The sequence below is a fragment of the Melanerpes formicivorus genome, unplaced genomic scaffold (assembly GCF_026170545.1).
Source record: "Melanerpes formicivorus ecotype bairdi unplaced genomic scaffold, bMelFor1.0.p_v2 SCAF_75, whole genome shotgun sequence".
Lineage (NCBI taxonomy): Eukaryota > Metazoa > Chordata > Aves > Piciformes > Picidae > Melanerpes > Melanerpes formicivorus.
Window position 1 is genome coordinate 1,502,424 of NW_027142427.1, and position 16,842 is coordinate 1,519,265.

At 42.0% G+C, this 16,842-nt stretch overlaps 1 protein-coding gene across 2 annotated transcripts in view; it reads right to left on the reverse strand.

Annotated features, from left to right (window-relative positions):
* The window catches only part of BEND5 (BEN domain containing 5), a 1,094,864-nt gene that overhangs the window by 188,883 nt on the left and 889,139 nt on the right, over window positions 1-16,842 (reverse strand). For both annotated transcript variants that reach the window (XM_068163846.1, XM_068163845.1), the window contains exon 9: window positions 7,054-7,165. In XM_068163846.1, coding sequence (XP_068019947.1) covers window positions 7,054-7,165 — 112 coding nt within the window. The remainder of the gene's footprint in view (window positions 1-7,053; window positions 7,166-16,842) is intronic.

Sequence of the window (16,842 nt, forward strand, 5' to 3'; positions counted from 1 at the left end):
GCCTTGCAAAGTCTGTTATACTTTGTTTGTCAACTATCCAGTACCACACCAATGATAATGCTAAAAACATAATTTCACAAGATGAGTCTAAGTAGAGCTTCTAAGATTGACACAATATGCAGGACTGACAAAAGTAAAATTGGTGTCATGCTCCAGCAAAGCACATTCATCTCAGAGGCCAGCTGCATTTTTCTTAATGTGGAATTTTCTGCTGAAGTGTTTAACACTGCCAAAGACCGAGAGGATAGAAGGTCACTAATGCAATGCTGCCATTAGGGATAGCTGCAGGATGCAAAATATCACTTTCAGGTTTCTGAGCTTTAATTTTGTGACCTAGTTGTCCATGGAACCAGAACGTTTCCCTCAAAACATGGCTCTCCCTTTATAACCAGAGACACTAGAAAACCAAGGGTCCTGATTTCCATCACTACAAAGGTTTAGGATAATGGAGAAGGTTGGGGCTTGAGCGCGTAGCACATGGACCACTTCCACAATGCTACACTTTGAACATGGTTCCTGCACAGTCAAACTTACTGTCCTTGATAGTACATTCTAGATGCTGCTACTGAAAGCCTAGAAAAGAAGTAGGTTGAACAACAGCATTCACAGTGGGCAGTCTAAATAGAGTCTTTAGATGACACTTGTCAGTCAAAGCAGCAGGCAGAGAAGCGGTGACTAAGGGCCTATGTCAAGCATTAATATGTGAATTGCCTTTTTGAAAGAGATGGGAAGTGGTCTGAAGTGGTAAGAACAGGTATAATCTCCTGACAGGAACTAACAGAACTCAGTACCAGAATAGGAGAAGTAGGGTGTGAAAAGAGAGTCTGTGAGCACAGGGAAGGACTGAACCCATACTCCAGGAAAAAAAATAGAGAAACCACTTACCTGAGTAGTACACTCCACTCTAACGAGTTACAGACTGTCTGGGAGAGAATGTGTTTCCTTCAACTGGCTGCACTAAACTCTTCACAGGCCACTCAACATTCAGCTGCAGCTGCTTTCTAGTATCTTGGTTTATCAGCAGAGAAAACAACAAGCTGAAACTCAGAGATCAGCTGCAGGTGATTTCCCCAAGCTAAGTTTTCTCTACTGTCTCCCTGAAGAGTGAATGTGCATGATGTACTGAGCCAAACCTAGTGAATGAGATCCACCTACCTCTAAAGTAGGGTCTAGAAAGAGATGATAACACAGAATCAGAGAAATGTATGTTTAGAAGAAAGTAGATGTGTTCTCTCTGTGGAGAAGAATTTAGTTATCTGCTGAAGAATCCAGAATAACACTGACTTACTAGACAACTATCAATTCATTTGTAGTCTTCCTGCTTATACACCCAAGTTTACTTGGATCAAAACCAAGGCTTCCTCAGAGACAGAAACATTGGGAACATATGCTTTTGTTCAAGTCTAAGCCTACACATGGGGTCTTAAAAAAACTATTCAAAACCACAAAAGGTCTCATTCAGCCTTAAATATCCCCCTCCTCGTGCCTTCAGTATTATCTTTACTCATCCTTTCTTATTATTCATTCAGCAGAGACCCACAAAGCCCACAGGCAGTGTCTCTTTCCCTCATGCCAGTCCACAGCAACTACAGATTGTCGTCCTCTGTCACTTAATGCATCAGCTTTTGCGAAAGATGCCTGTATGGTGGATCTAAAGATTCCACCCTAGCAGATGACTATGATTTCAACATGCTGGGGATTCATTTCAGCTGGAAACTTTGCTGCAAATCAGTGAAAACTTTCACCCAGAATGGTAGTAAAAGTACACAAAGGCTGCAACTGCAAAGTCAGGAATGGAAAGAGAAAAGTTGGCTATGCAGAAATAACTTAAGACTTTGGTGTACGTGTGTGGCAGACGAGATCAAGAACACCCTAGGTGAGTGGACTTGTATTTTAGTTTCTTTTTGTCAGGTGAAAAATGTCTAACATAGAAATCATTTGCATGTAGGGCTCAGCTTCTGTGACAATAGGTGGTGGAAAACAGGCAGGACAGAACAAAGATAGATACAAGAATACAAAGTGTTGAAGTGAGAGTCCCTGAGAACTCTGCATCCCATCTCTGCATTTATGGGAGGCAAAGTGCTTGAAACAGATTCTTCCCAAGCAGCCAGTCACTACCTGCTCATCTCCTAGGTCCTAAGAGCTCCAAAATGACAGAAAATGTCTGTCCCAATATTCCTTAGAGAAGGAAGGGTTGGAAGCAAGACAATGAATTTATCAAGACCTGGTGAGTGGCATGAAACAAATTTGATCCCAGGCATCTTAGATTATCTACCTCAAATGAGTAGGTACTTCTGATACCTGCTCTGCGTCTGTTTCCTATCCATACAGGGATAACCCATTTGTTCCTCATGGGAGCCCTCCCCTAAAACAATTAATTAACACTTCTGAAATGCTCCCAGAGTAATGCAATGAGCCAAACAAAAAAGCCCATGAGGAGATTAACAATTCTGTCCTCAGAGCAGGATTTGAATAGGGCACAGTAAATACAGGACAAGGCTGCACAATGAACACTGCAGCTAAAACAAAACACTGAATAGCTGCTTATTATGTGAAAGTTTTCTATTTGGAGAATGCACTGAGGCAGAGGTCTGGCTGAGAGAATAGCATGAGCCCCCGTGATTAAAGACCCTATCACAATGCACACACTCAGGGGGACTGAATTGACACAGAACACACTGCCCAAGTTCACTCATTAAATGTTTTAAAGAGGGCATTTGCTTTTGGGGAAAAGGGCAGGATGGCCACACAAAATCTGCCCAACAATCAAGCAGTTATGCTGCTCTCTGTCTCTGAGGTTTCCTGTTATCCCAGAGATAGGGCCTATTTGATCTCCACAGACCATCCAAGAAATAAGGCCTCCTTGCTCTCCATACACCATCCATGTCCTGAGCTTGTCAGTGCTGAGCACTTGATATCCAGGCTAAAATATTTAAGCATCTGCTTAACCATAAGGACAAAAGGAACACTGCTGAATTCAAGCAGCTCGTTCACATTTAAATCTAGCTGTGCATGAGTGCTTTATAAGATCCCTTATGCGGGCCATAGATGTTCATTCTCCAAACAGTGCTCTATGTGAAGTGTGTTTTCATTCCCAAGCAGAACTCCTTGGCCCCACAGTTCAGCTGTTGAAACAGCTCATGTGAACACTGTTTGATGTACTTCAGACAAAAATCAGATGGGTTTGTTTAAACAATACATTCATGTTGTGAAATAATTCGGCTCCAGCATCTACACCTACCACCTGTGGCTGGCATAGGGGTAGGGGAAGTTACTCAAAACCCAGAAATAACTTCAGCCAACAACAGCACATGATCTAGAAAGGCAACTCTGTCATTTCAGTCTCATCTGCAAGACTCACACCATTAGAGTCATCTGAGAATATCCCCTCAGCTCATGTAGCCAACACAATGCCAGTAACTTACCATGAGGGGTGATTATTTCACAATCAGTGACACAGAGCTCAAAGGCTTCCTATCATTCTTTAATTTCTTGACTCCCTCCTAAAGATGACACACTCACTATGGAATTTGAAACACTTCAAAAATAAACAATAAACCACAATTTGTGATCCCCAGAATAATGGAGAATTGCAGGTGCTTTGGTTTATTTTTATACAGCAACTACAGTAAACACTTAGCCTTGGCCCAATCTGTAGCTATGCCATTGTGTGTGTGCCTCACACCCACTTCACTTCTGCATCAGTCATCCTCCTCCCTCCAGAATGACCTTTTCTTCAAAAGGAACATCTTATCTTCCATACTGCAGCAGCTGAAGAAAAATCCTCCTATACAGCAATATTTAAAGTGTGATTTTATGCTCTTATGGCAGCTAATTTTCCTTAAGTGATGTACGAGAATGAATACATCTAAAAGACCTGCACTGAGCTATTCTGCAATGGCAACAGGAAGCTGAATTCCTGCTTTGAACAATCCAATCTCTTCCAGACAGCTCCTCACAGCAGATCTTGTCTAGAATGAGAGGGATGAAGGTTGGTTTTATTACATTATTTTGCAGGGAACTTTACTCTGCATTTTATTTCCCTCATTTCGTATTCCCCAGTGTGGGGAGACTTCAGGTGAGGGGGGGATGGCAGGGCAGGTGTGTTCGAATGCATAAACCGTGATCTGTCACAGTCTGACAACAGCCCTCCTGTAACTGGTTCACCTATGCCTGCAGCCAACCATCTATCATGTATTTCTCTCAAAGTTACGCTCTACACCTGGAGAGTAGTTAAAATCTTTAGCAGTCTGAGGTGATTCAAAGCAGTTTTTTCTTCTGGCAGTCTGTCAGAAGGGGAGCAGGGAGCTTTTTTGCCTCAAGTGCTTAATAAAACCAGTTAATGTTAAAGCAGGGTAGCACAGGTAGAGTCCCATGCCCTCCCTCTCTCCTGAGGCAGCTGGTCTGTTTTCCCCTTTTGTCCCAGCACTTCAGATATGGTCTGTTCACACAAATATTACTGGCATCAGAGGGACTAAGAATCTGGTATGGCCTGAAGAAAACCAATAATCCCATACACTGCACTCTATTGCCAAGGGTCTCTAAAACTGTCAGAAAGGCTGGTATTGACTAGGGGACAATAAAATCGGACAAGAAAGTTTTTTTGGTGAGTAGCTAATTCACTGAGAAATGAAACTCTGAAGAACCACCTGAACTTTGCTGGTAGTTTAATCCAAGAGAAAGAAAGAAAGAAAAAAAAAATTCCTAAATGGTATTTGAAAAAATAATAAATTAAATAAGCCTGAAAATGAAATGTTACACCTGTTTTGAAAGGCTCTTTTTTCTTTCCCTCAGAAGGAAATGAACTGGAACTGGTTCATCTCAGGTTGATCACTGGGGAGGGGTGGGAGACAGAGAGGTGGAAATGAAAAAAAATAAAGATTTCCATTTCAGACCAACTCTGACCAAACATTTCTTTTGATTTTTTTTTTTTTCTTCTTCATTTTAGCCACCACAACAAATAAGTTCATCCTTCACCCATTGGGCAGCTGAAAACTACCAGAATTTTCAAAGCTTCCCAGGAATGGGGTAAAGCTGATTTTATTTCCACCCCCCCACCCCCCCAAGATTAACTCTATTTTACTCACAGTGACTTTTGGCAGTGTCAGAGTTAGTTTCTTTACTAGCTAGAAGCATTCCCCCACATCCAACCTTCTTATAATTTTTAAGAACCAGTTTCTTCTTGGGAAATACTCTTTCTTGTCAGACAAAGCAGCCTGCATACTCTCTCTATCATCTAGAAGGAAAATTATCTTGCTATCTAGGGTAGGAAAAACTGTACTGTCCCTCATCATCACTGAGAATAGAATAGAATAGAATAGGATAGAATAGAATAGGATAGAAAAATAGGATAGAAAAATAGGATAGGATAGGATAGGATAGGATAGGATAGGATAGGATAGGATAGGATAGGATAGGATAGGATAGGATAGGATAGGATAGGATAGGATAGGATAGGATAGGATAGGATAGAATAGAATAGAATAGAATAGCATAGAATGAATAGAATAGGACAGGACAGGACTAGACCAGACTAGACCAGGTTGGAAAAGAACTTCAAGATCATCACATCCAATCCATAATCCAACACCATCTAATCAACTAAATCATAGCACCAAGCACCCCATCAACTCTCCTCCTAAACACCCCCAATGATGGTGACTCCACCACCTCCCCAGGCAGCAATTACTCTCTCTGTGAAGAATTTCTTCCTAATATCCAGTCTAAACCTCCCCTGGCGCAGCTTGAGACTGTTTCCTCTTGTTCTCAAATACTCTTTCTTGTCAGACAAAGCAGCCTGCATGCTCTCTCCATCATCTAGAAGGAAAATTATCTCACTATCTAGGGCAGGAAAGACTGTAAAGATCCTTTCTGTACCGTCCCTCATCGTCACTGTAACACAGCAGGGCTTAGAAGCCTTGGTCATGAGCACAACTCAGAACATAAACAAACAGAACATAAACAAACAGACCATAAAGACAAATTCTGTGCCAAACAATTAGCAGTGTTTTCCATTTAGCTGGATTCCACTCCCTAGGTAAGGACCTTATTTATTAACCTATCTTGTACCTAAAATCCCTTCTGCACAGACATTAATACTGGTTGGAAGATTGAAAAAAAAAAAGAAGTCCAATGTATTGTGAGAACCAGGAGTTAAATTAAAGGGGCTCTCATCCTATACAAGATGTACCCAGGGGTATGAATTATCTTTATTAGCAAGGCAAACCAGGCCCTCTTTCACACTAACAATAAGAAGAGAAAAAAAAAAAAAAGGAGAATTTATGGGAATTAAAGGTCTAAATGCCATCTCTGTAATGGGAAGCACAAAGAAAGGACAAATACCAGGAACTCCATACAGAAAAAATAATCATCTGTAAAGTCTCCTCTCATTTTCCTGGCAGTGATTTTTTCCTACCCATCTCCATCTTTGTTCATCAGTTTTTCTTAGGTGCCGTGTTCAATAATCCTTCTGTGCTTTGATGTCAAACATTCAATAGCTGTCTACCTCCCTCCCACTCCTCTCCTCCATATTCTCTGCAATCCATCTCCTCTGATTAGCTAAAATTTCACCTTCAAGAACACCTCTGCTTCTCTGAGTGAGCATGTGTGTGTGCATGTGTGTTTATATAATATTTGCAAATATTATCCCCCTTCTGCTCTGCGTGCTACATAGCAACCACTACCAGAGCTCTGGATTAAGCATCAATGCTTTTCAGTAATTCAATTTTGAGGGCCTGCTGTTTTGAATCCAGCTCAGGACATCAATGAAAGGAGCTCGATTGAATTTAAGCCCTGCTCTCAGAATTATTCTATATTTAATCTGAGCTGAACTTTATTTCACTCGCTCTGTCCACCCTGATGCTTCCTGCGACAGAAGACACAAATGTTCCCTGATCTCATGTGGTGGGGGTGCTACTTGTTTACTTCTCTCTTATTTTGGTTTGCCTCTGGTTTAAGCCACATCAGAATTACTGGCCTCTTGCACAACCCCACAGCATGAGCCAGTCTGTACCTCAGCAAGTGGCTGTTCTGGCATCTCCTTTCCCTACTCACCGGATTGTTGTACATCTCGATGATGAGCTGTTTCACTCCGTGCAGTGTGGGATGAGCCCAAGGAGATGGATTTGCCCAGTGCCGGTTTAAATCAAACCCCATCAGGGAGCACCTGCACACACAGAAAAACAACACATACACAAAAGATATATATGAGCTCCAGCCTCTTGCTGTTTCAGCTGCAGAATTACAGTATATATCTGTTTGGAAGAGACCCCATAGATCATCCAGTCCAACCTTTGACCCAGCACTGAAGGGTCAACACTAACCCTAAGTGCCAGGTCCACATGGTGTTTGAACACCTCCACCACTGCCCTGGCCAGCCCATACCAATGTCTGATAACCCTTTCAGTGAAGAAATATTTCCTAATACCCAGCCTAAACCTCCAATGGCTAAGCTTGAAAACATTTCACTTACTTCTGTCTCTTGATACCAATGAGAAGAGACTGTCCCTCTCCTTGCTCAAACCTCCCTTCAGGTAGCTGTAGAGAGCGAGAGGTCTCCCCTCAGCATCCTCTTCTCCAGACTGAACAACCCCAGCTCCCTCAATGCTCTTCGTAGGCTGTGTCTTCCATGCCTTTCATGAGCCTCACTGCCATTCCCTGGACATGCTCCAGCACCTCAATGTCCTTCCTGTAGTGAGGGGCCCTGAAATGAACACAATACTCAAGGTGTGGCCTCATCAGTGTTGAGGGGAATGATCATCTCCCTCTTCCTGCTGGCCACAGTGTTCCTAATACAAGCCAGAATGCCACTGGATTTCTTGGCTACCTGTGCACATTGCTAACTCATATTCAGTCAACTGTCAACCAATACCTTCAGATTCCTCTCCAAGTCACAGCTTTCTGACCACACATCCTCAAATCTGTAGCTTACCATGGGGTTGATGTGACCCATGTGCAGGACCTGGCACATGGTCTTGTTGAATTTCATGCGATTAACCTTGGCCCATTGATCTGACCTGTCCAGATCCTGTTGTAAAGCTTCCCTACCTTCTAACACATCAACAAGCCACCCAAGCTTCTGCAGTAAAAATTAAGCAAAAAAGCACCTAAAGGCAAGGAAAGCCTGCAGCAATGGTCACCTTTAGAAAGAATGTGACCAGCAAGGTCTGAAACGAACATCTCTGATCATTCAGCTTTCTTCCCCTTCACAACAAATGTACTCCCTCTCTCACTGTCTTTTGCCAGCTTGCCACACTGACACTGAAAGAGCCTGCTAGGCCTTTGGGGTTTCCTTCTCTTCAATGATCTTGTTGGAGGTCTTTAGATATGACAATTCATAAACTGCATCATCAGGCTTTTACTTTGCCCTCATTCAGGCCTTGACTCAGCAAAGCTATTAAGAGCATTGAAATCAATGGCCATTAAGTATGTGCTTAAGGGATCTGAAGCATGAATATAATTGTTTCACTACCCCAGGGCCTCAGTCACTTCCTGTTCTGCCATTGTCTACACAAAAATTAGTCAGCTGAGACACTAAGTTAAAATGCTTATTGGCCATCAAATTTTGGGGATGCTGAATTATGTATATATTACCTTGGCTTCTCCTACCTGCCCTGACTTATTGCCATCTCATTGTGTTGTGTTTGACTCTGCTGCTCCCAGTTCCCACAAAGTAAGTCCCATTGAAACTCAATAGGCTGTCAGAGTGACCACTAAAGTAATTAAAAAGATGAAAGTGGCACAAAAAAAAGGCAGAAATCACATTCCTTGCTCACTGCAGAGATCACTTGGACCAACTGTTATTACTGAGACAAGCAGGGAAAGAAGTATTTTCTGAAGGGAGGTTGTAGACAGGTAGGGGCTGGTCTCTTCTCCCAGGTAACCAGCACCAGAACAAGAGGACACAGCCTCAAGCTGCACCAGGGGAGGTTCAGACTGGATGTTAGGAAGAAGTTCTACACAGAGAGAATGATTGCCCATTGGAATGGGCTGCCCGGGGAGGTGGTGGAGTCACCATCACTGGAGGTGATTAGGAGGAGATGTGATAGGGTTCTTGGTTGCATGGTTTAGTTGATTAGGTGGCATTGGATGATAGGTTGGACTCGATGATCTTGAAGGTCTCTTCCAACCTGGTCTGGTCTTGGTCTATTCTATTCTATTCTATTCTATTCTATTCTATTCTATTCTATTCTATTCTATTCTATTCTATTCTATTCTATTCTATTCTATTCTATTCTATTCTATTCTATCATCTTAAGCTGAGCTTGGGACCAGTGGACCTTGGATAGATCTTGACCAGTGATTCTATGAAAGACCACAGAAGTAATAAAAAAAGCCCAAGTAGAGATGCAACTTCTTCTATATTTAAAACATATAAACTAAAAACAACAAAATAATTAACTTTGTTGCTAAGATTTAAAGCTTCTTGGGAACAGAAGAGGTTTCATTGATCCTTGGTCTATTTTACGAATGGTCCAGTATCACTAAGGTTGGAAGAGACCTCCAGGATGATCGAGTCCAATCTGCCAGAAGCTGGTTGTTGAGCCTTAATCATTTAGACATAACTTTGCAGACAATAGAGATTTACTCCAGTAGTGCTATCCATCAACAAAAATTCTAAGAATTTGATGATGAAAACCTATGAATTTAATTGGCAAAAAGAAAGGAAAATACCATTCTTCTCTAACAGCTGAAACAGATTATTATGTACATCAAACTCAAATGAAACCCAAGACAGAGAGATAAAATGCTAACAAAAGTGAGGATATGAAGCCAGAGGATTAAACTCATTTCCAAGAAATGAGAAATAAATATTTTCCTCTGAACCCAACACTATGAAGTTAATGGGACACTGTTGTGTAAAATGTCTCATAAGAAGCTAAGTAGGTAGGAGCTGCTATTGTTCTTGGCTTTAGACAGCCCAACCATCAGGCTGTCCAGGAGATCAAACACCCAACTGCCAGCTGTGCAAATTTTATCACTGCTGACTTGGTGTACAGATGAGTTGGAAGCCTTGCTGCGTGCTATCTTCTAAAATCAATGCATGCTGAATCTTCAAGCATAAAGTTCTTTACTGGATATTGGATTTCTTTAAGACTTTGCTCCTGTCCAGTGCAGACAACATTTGCATATGGCTGCACCTTGAGTACTACGAGCAGTTTTAGTCCCTGCTGTACAGGAAGGATGTGGACAGGCTGGAAAGGGCCCAGAGAAGGCCCACAGGAACGATCAGAGGACTGGAACTCCTATTGTGTGGGGGAAGGTTGAGAGAACAGGGTTTGTTGAGCCCTGAGAGGAGGTGGTTTAGGCAAAACCTCACAACCATGTACAAGTACATGCCAGGCAGCTATCATGAGGAGGGAGACTCCCTTTTTACAAAGAGTCACATGATAAATGGGTACAAGTTGCTATAGGAGAGGTTTGGACTGGATGCAGGAAATTTTTTGTCACCACCCAAACTATCAGACATTGGAATAAACTCATGAGGGAGGTGGTGGATTCCCCTACATTAAGACAGTTTCAAGGCCCAGCTTGACAGGGTGCTGGGCCATCTAATTTAAACTATATTCTTACCCTGAAAGGTTGGACTAGATGATCTTTAAGGTCCCTTCCAACCTGGTATTCTATGAATTGTGCCAGGGGAGGTTCAGGCTGGGTATTAGGAAGAAGCTCTTCACAGACAGAGTGATTTGCCATTGGAATGTGCTGCCCAGGGAGGTGGTGGAGTCACTGTCCTTGGAGATCTTCAAGAAAAGACTGGATGAAGCACCAAGTGCCATGGTCTAGTTGATTGGATAGGGCTGGATGTATAGGTTGGACTGGATAATCTTGGAGGTCTCTTCCAACTTGGTTGATTCTATGAATGCTTGCTTTAGTGGTCACCTTTCTACTTGTTTAGAGAATGGATGGATTTCTTCTCTGGAAGCTCCAGTAACTACAACTCCATAGACAACTCTGAAAATTGCCTCCATTCCATGATAAAGCAAAACAGAATGTAAAAGATTTCACTTTTTTATTCTTTTTGGCTCATGTAAACTCTCTCTCCACCCAGCTCTCTCCACCCAACTCTCCAAAATCCTATCTTCTTTTGAACTCACCAATATCAATATAAAATCAGAAGTGCTTCCAGAGACAGAGGTGGCATTACACAGGGATAAAATTGGTATAAGAAGAGAGGCATGGAAGTTTGTTTTACAGAAGCAGAGGCTGTGGTGATTATCATAAGTCTTTCTGTATTTTGGCCTAGTTCCCAAGCAAACAGCATATTCACTCTACAGGATAACTTTCTTAAGAGATTAGAACCCCAAATCATATCCTCTTATGTGGCTAATATGTCCCATTTACATTTTGGGTTAGGAACATTTAAAACTAATAACACTGAAGAAAACCAATATGTTTTGATTCCATTATGTTCATCTCCAAAGCACACTGAAGAGGCCAAACTACAGAGCATCAATAGCAAATTTTCAATTCAAACATGGATTGTGAATATTAAATTGGGTTTGGGTTGGGTTTTTTTAGCCAACTTTATATAAATCATCCTTATAGGGAACAGAAGTAAGCAATATATAATTTCTGCATAAATGCTAAGGCCTTGTGGTTTGCAATATTTGAATTTGCCCTGAACGCCTCGTTAGTGATGAGTCTCATGGTTCATTCTGAGCAACAAGAACAGTTGAAAGTAGTTGTCTTTACTTGAGAAGACTTGATAAACAGAAGAAAGCAATGCTTGACAAACAAGCTATTCATTTGGGAAGTTCCTCTGAGCTCTATTTAATAGGAACCCAAATTAATTTCCAAATATCATTTAGCTAGTCTTTGAAGTGCTGTATCACATCTTTATCAATGTAACAACAAATAATTACATTTCTGATGTAGGCATTACCATTTCTTTCCAGTCTGGGAAGAGTGTAAAATTTTCTTTCCCCCCCCCCTCCTTGTTTTTAAGTCTTTTTTCTTTCCTTTTTGCCTAAAGACAAATTTGTATCCATCGCATTCTCTCTTTGTTCATCTGTTGCAAACTTGCTGTTTCTCTAAGGAAACATCAAGTTGTGTTCCTTCGTACTTCAGATTTGATTATTGACTCCATTACACGTAGAACTGTCTCCCAGAGCTCACATATATCAGGGCACGACCAAAACATACGGCAAGAGTCTCCCCCATGCCTATTACAGAGCCTGCAATCATTATATTCTCTGGCTCCCAGATGATGTGATCTCCCTTGTGGCTAATAGCTCCAATGCGAGAATGTGAATAGGATAACTTAAAAATTGCATCTTGCACTGCTTTTTAATTCCCCCTCCCAATCTTAAACCAGTTCATTTCTAGCACACATTGCTTCCTGCTTCCATTGCTTAACTATTTACCTACTGCTTCAAGCACTGGGAAGGTGAAGTAGGGAAGGTGAATGTAGGTATACTCTAGAAACAGCACCTCTACAATGGGAAACAACTGTGTTACAGGATAATACCCGAGACCAGAACTGCAAGTGTTGTTCTTGGCTTCAATAAGGTTTCTCATTTGTTCCCCAGGTTTAAAAAGGGCCTCCAAATCTGTCTTGTACAGATTAGGCTTACTTTGTGAATAAACAAACTAATGTGTTCTGGACAAAATTAACAAGGAGGAAAATGCCCTAAATTACATCAAATAACCATTCAAAGATGAACTTTGAAAGGGAATATGGAGGAGAGCAAAACAGAAGACAAGGGAAGACAAAACCAGGTTCAAAATTAGTGAGGGTTAGAGCGGGTAACTGTTCCAGAGTAAGGGCACTGAAGAATACCTCATTCCATGAGGTTTAATGGCCAAGCTCATGGAAGCTCTTATAAATGTGACAGGTAATACTGACAGAGCCATATGAGAATGATGTGCTGGCACAGACTCTCGTAGATGTAATGGGTTAAAGCAAGGGCTAACCTGCCTGCTCCCCCAACACAGAAGCGAGGGAAAAGTAACACATAAAAACATGGGGTTGAGACCAAAGGAAAAAAAACTGAGATAAAGACTAGAGTTTACTGAGCAAAATGAGATAATCATAGCACAAAATGCATAATTACCTGAGCCTATTTGCAGAAAAAGCATGGCACAAAGCAGCAGCAAGCAGAAACAAGCGAGCCAAAAAGCCCAAGTAAGAATCATAGAATTCACAGAATCATAGAATCAATAAGGTTGGAAGAGACCTCAAAGATCATCACATTCAATCTGTCACCCAAGACCTCATGACTAATAAACCATGGCACCAAGTGCCACGTCCAATCCCCTCCTGAGCACCTCCAGGGATGGTGACTCCGCCACCTCCCTGGGCAGCCCATTCCAACGGCTAACAACTCTCTCTGTGAAGAACTTTCTCCTCACCTCGAGTCTAAACTTCCCCTGGCACAGGGGAAAAACTACTCCCCCACACCTCCTTGTCCTGCCACCACCACAGTGGAAGAGGCAGCACAAAAAAACCCCAGAACCCAAAAGCAGCAAGCAGATCAGGAAGCCTCTCATGTTACAACCTGAACTCCAAGCCCCATAATACTTTGCTCGAGCCAGTACTTTAATTTTTGAAGCTGGCATGACTGCAACACGGTATGAATAACAGCAGCAGAGTCGACTCAAATCCATGACAATAGGTTAGGAAAAAAAAACAAACCAAACTAAACCAAAGCCCTGTAGTCAGAGAAAAAAACACAAACCAGACTAAACCAAACCCCTGTAGTCAGAGAAAAAAAACACAAACCAAACTAAACCAAACCCCTGTAGTTGGAGCTTTCTGTAACAAGCAAAGTAGCCAACTGCTACTCTCTCCAGATTGTGGTCCTCAATCCTCCTGTGAAAATGGGGGTTGTGTATCACATAGATATTGCCACCACAAAAAATTGGCATGTATGTAATTTGAAATATTTAAACTGTTAACAACTGATTGGATTTGGGATTGTGCTTGTTAGGGTTTGCTAGATATACAGACCACATTCTATGCCCCTGCTTTGGGACATTTAAATTGGGTTCTATGATTATACTTGTGGAAGGAGAATTTGTGTTTCACCAATGTTCTCCAGCCTCTTCCTAAAATTCTGTTTTATTTAAGTAGATAAATTTATTACAGTGTTTATCAATTTACATAAATACAGTGCAAATTCAGTCAAAGCAAATGAGTTTCAAAATTGAAATGGAAACTGAAACATTTTGCAGTATTCATCCCTCCCTACTTGGGAGGCAGCCAGATCTCAAGAGGTTACTAGCTCAACTCAGTAAAACCAAAGATGTTCAGCATTCTGCTGGCTGGGCACTTCTGATGGAGGTTCTGGACAGAACCTCTTTGACTCTAGGGGCTCAACTCATCACTGGTTTTAAGGATTTCTTATGGAGCTGTTTTAATGAAAACATCCTTGTCCCTTTCTAGAACTGAGGAGGGTTTAGTACCAAGGCATATGCTGGGTTTATTCTTAGGGCTTCTTCCTATTCTTTCACATTGTGCCTCTTTTTTTCCCTGGAACCTCCAAGCTATAGAAACCTCCAGGATCTCTGCCTTCCTTTCCTTTCAGTTCATTTTTCCTGCTATGTGAGCCTGAGTCTCTCACTAACAGACACATTTCCACGAGGTGAGATATGGAGAATAATGGAGGAAAGGAGTTAAAGAAATCCTTTTTCATGGCACATGATTTATTACAAAGAGAACTCTACACTCTTCCCTTCAGCTTTGTAAGGTTGCATTGGTTCATTGGATCAGTACCAGGTGAATCTCCAGATAATGCCGTGCACAAAGCCAGGGAGTTCAAATCCACAAATGGCACTACCAACAGGGTTAGGATTTGAAATTGAAAAGGTAGTGAGGGAGTGGGTGCCCTCATTTTTCACTTTTTCTCCCCCCCTGCTCAGGCTTATTGCAATAAGAGTGGAGACAGAGGGTAATTGTTCTCTATTGTTGCACTTCTTCGAAGCAAGAGTTTTAGCAAGAAACTGCTGTGAGACTGCAGCCTGCAATATCATGCAGGCAGAGTAGGTGTGCAGCGTGAGAGAGTGAATACAAGGGGAACACATGAAGACTTCTCTTTTAATAGATGCATCATTTGAAAGCTGATATATTCACGACATTTTACAAATCAACTCTACACCTGCCGTCGAAGTCAGAGTCTTCATTAGTTTATATTCCACCATTTGGGTGCTTGAGGTTTGCAATTTATGCATTTGCCTATTACTCATTAAAGAGGATTCATTCAAGCCCACGTGTTCTAGGGCAATTAGGTAGCAAGACATCCTAACACTCCAGCTATGGAGAATCCCCGCTCTTAACTCCCTCTCCCCCTCCCCGGCTTTCTGCATTTTTAATTTAGGGCTCTGGAAACCTTCACAAAGGCTATTTAACATAACCACTGCAGCGTGCTCCAGGCAGAACACAAGTGGCCATACAGAGCAGAACAGCATTAGCTCCCAGAGACCACATGGTGGAGTAGATGTTTACAGAATGAGCTCTGCGTGGTGTACTGACAGAATTTTAAATAGCACACGACGGTTGAAGATGTGTTTCTCCATTTTCTGTGTAAACAATGTTAAATAAGAATAAACACAAAAGGTTATTTTTCTCCTTCTGATGAATACATACATTCCTTCCAGCTGGGAATAGGCGCTATAGACGCACACGCCAAGGAGAAATCCTCACCTGGCATAGGCAGACTCCCTTCTCTGCTCTTCAGGATCCATCTCTATTCTAGTATTTAGCTCTCCCTACACACCCCAGGTCCTCAGTAATGCCAGAAGGATTCCTGGGCATAAAGCAGAGTGCTGGAAATAAAAGCCTGTCCCGCAGCTTGGAGAATCACGCCCTGCAAATGTGCCTGGGATATGAGATGATAAGATGTTATCACGAGTGTAGCTCATCCCTGCAGCTGGCATGAGGCTCAGTCCCTCCTGTGTGCTTTCCTGCACAATGCCCAGTCCAGTTTTTCAGGAGACAGGATTTCTAGTTCATCCCCTGAGAAACAAGTCACAGTTCAGCAAAGCTCCTCACAGGAAGTACACGTGTGGTCCCCTGTGTGGATCTGTCCAAACAAACTCTCTGCAAGAGCAGGTCTCATCTGTCCTGCCTCTGTAAGGTGTTCTCAGGACTCCCACGGAGAGATGCATGCTGAGTCACACTGGCACATCAGTCTTGCATACCTAGATGCTTTACCCACGTTACCAACAACACCTACAGCTCTTTCATTTGAAAGCCTGATTCATTGTTTGGCCTTTTCAAAACCAAACATGTCATTAACTTCAGAAGAGGAGCACAGCAGACAGTGGGGGGGGTGTCCAACTTTTGGATCCCCAAAGATTTCCACTGCAGACATTGACCCTTCAGAAATTCCACATATATAGACCATAACACAGCATTATATTAACTTACTTTCTCAATGAAAGAGAAAAGCTACCGACAACTAACTCATGGATTACAAGCTGTAAGCCACTGATAAAGAGTTTTCAGCTTCACATGCACGTATTTTACTGGACCTGGCACTTCTGTGAGTGCTGTCAACAGGTCGAGTTCCTCTAGGTCTTCCTGCCCAGTCTTCCTGATACTTCCACTCAATGCCTTTAATCCTGTCTCCTTACAAATCTTTCCCTTCAGACAGGCAGACTTTCTTTAAATTATTTGTATTTCTTGGTTGTTCTACATGCCTGGAGATGAAGGTTGGGTGAAGATAAGGTAAACTCATCACAACAATTCACAGAAAACAGCTAATCTACACATAAACATTCCTGGAGATAGAGTTCATCTTTGAATAATACTTCTGTTCCCACTTCTGCCCCTCCTCAGACTATGCAAATAATCTGATACAGAACACACTTCACAATTCTTAGTGAATACTCCAGCTGCTG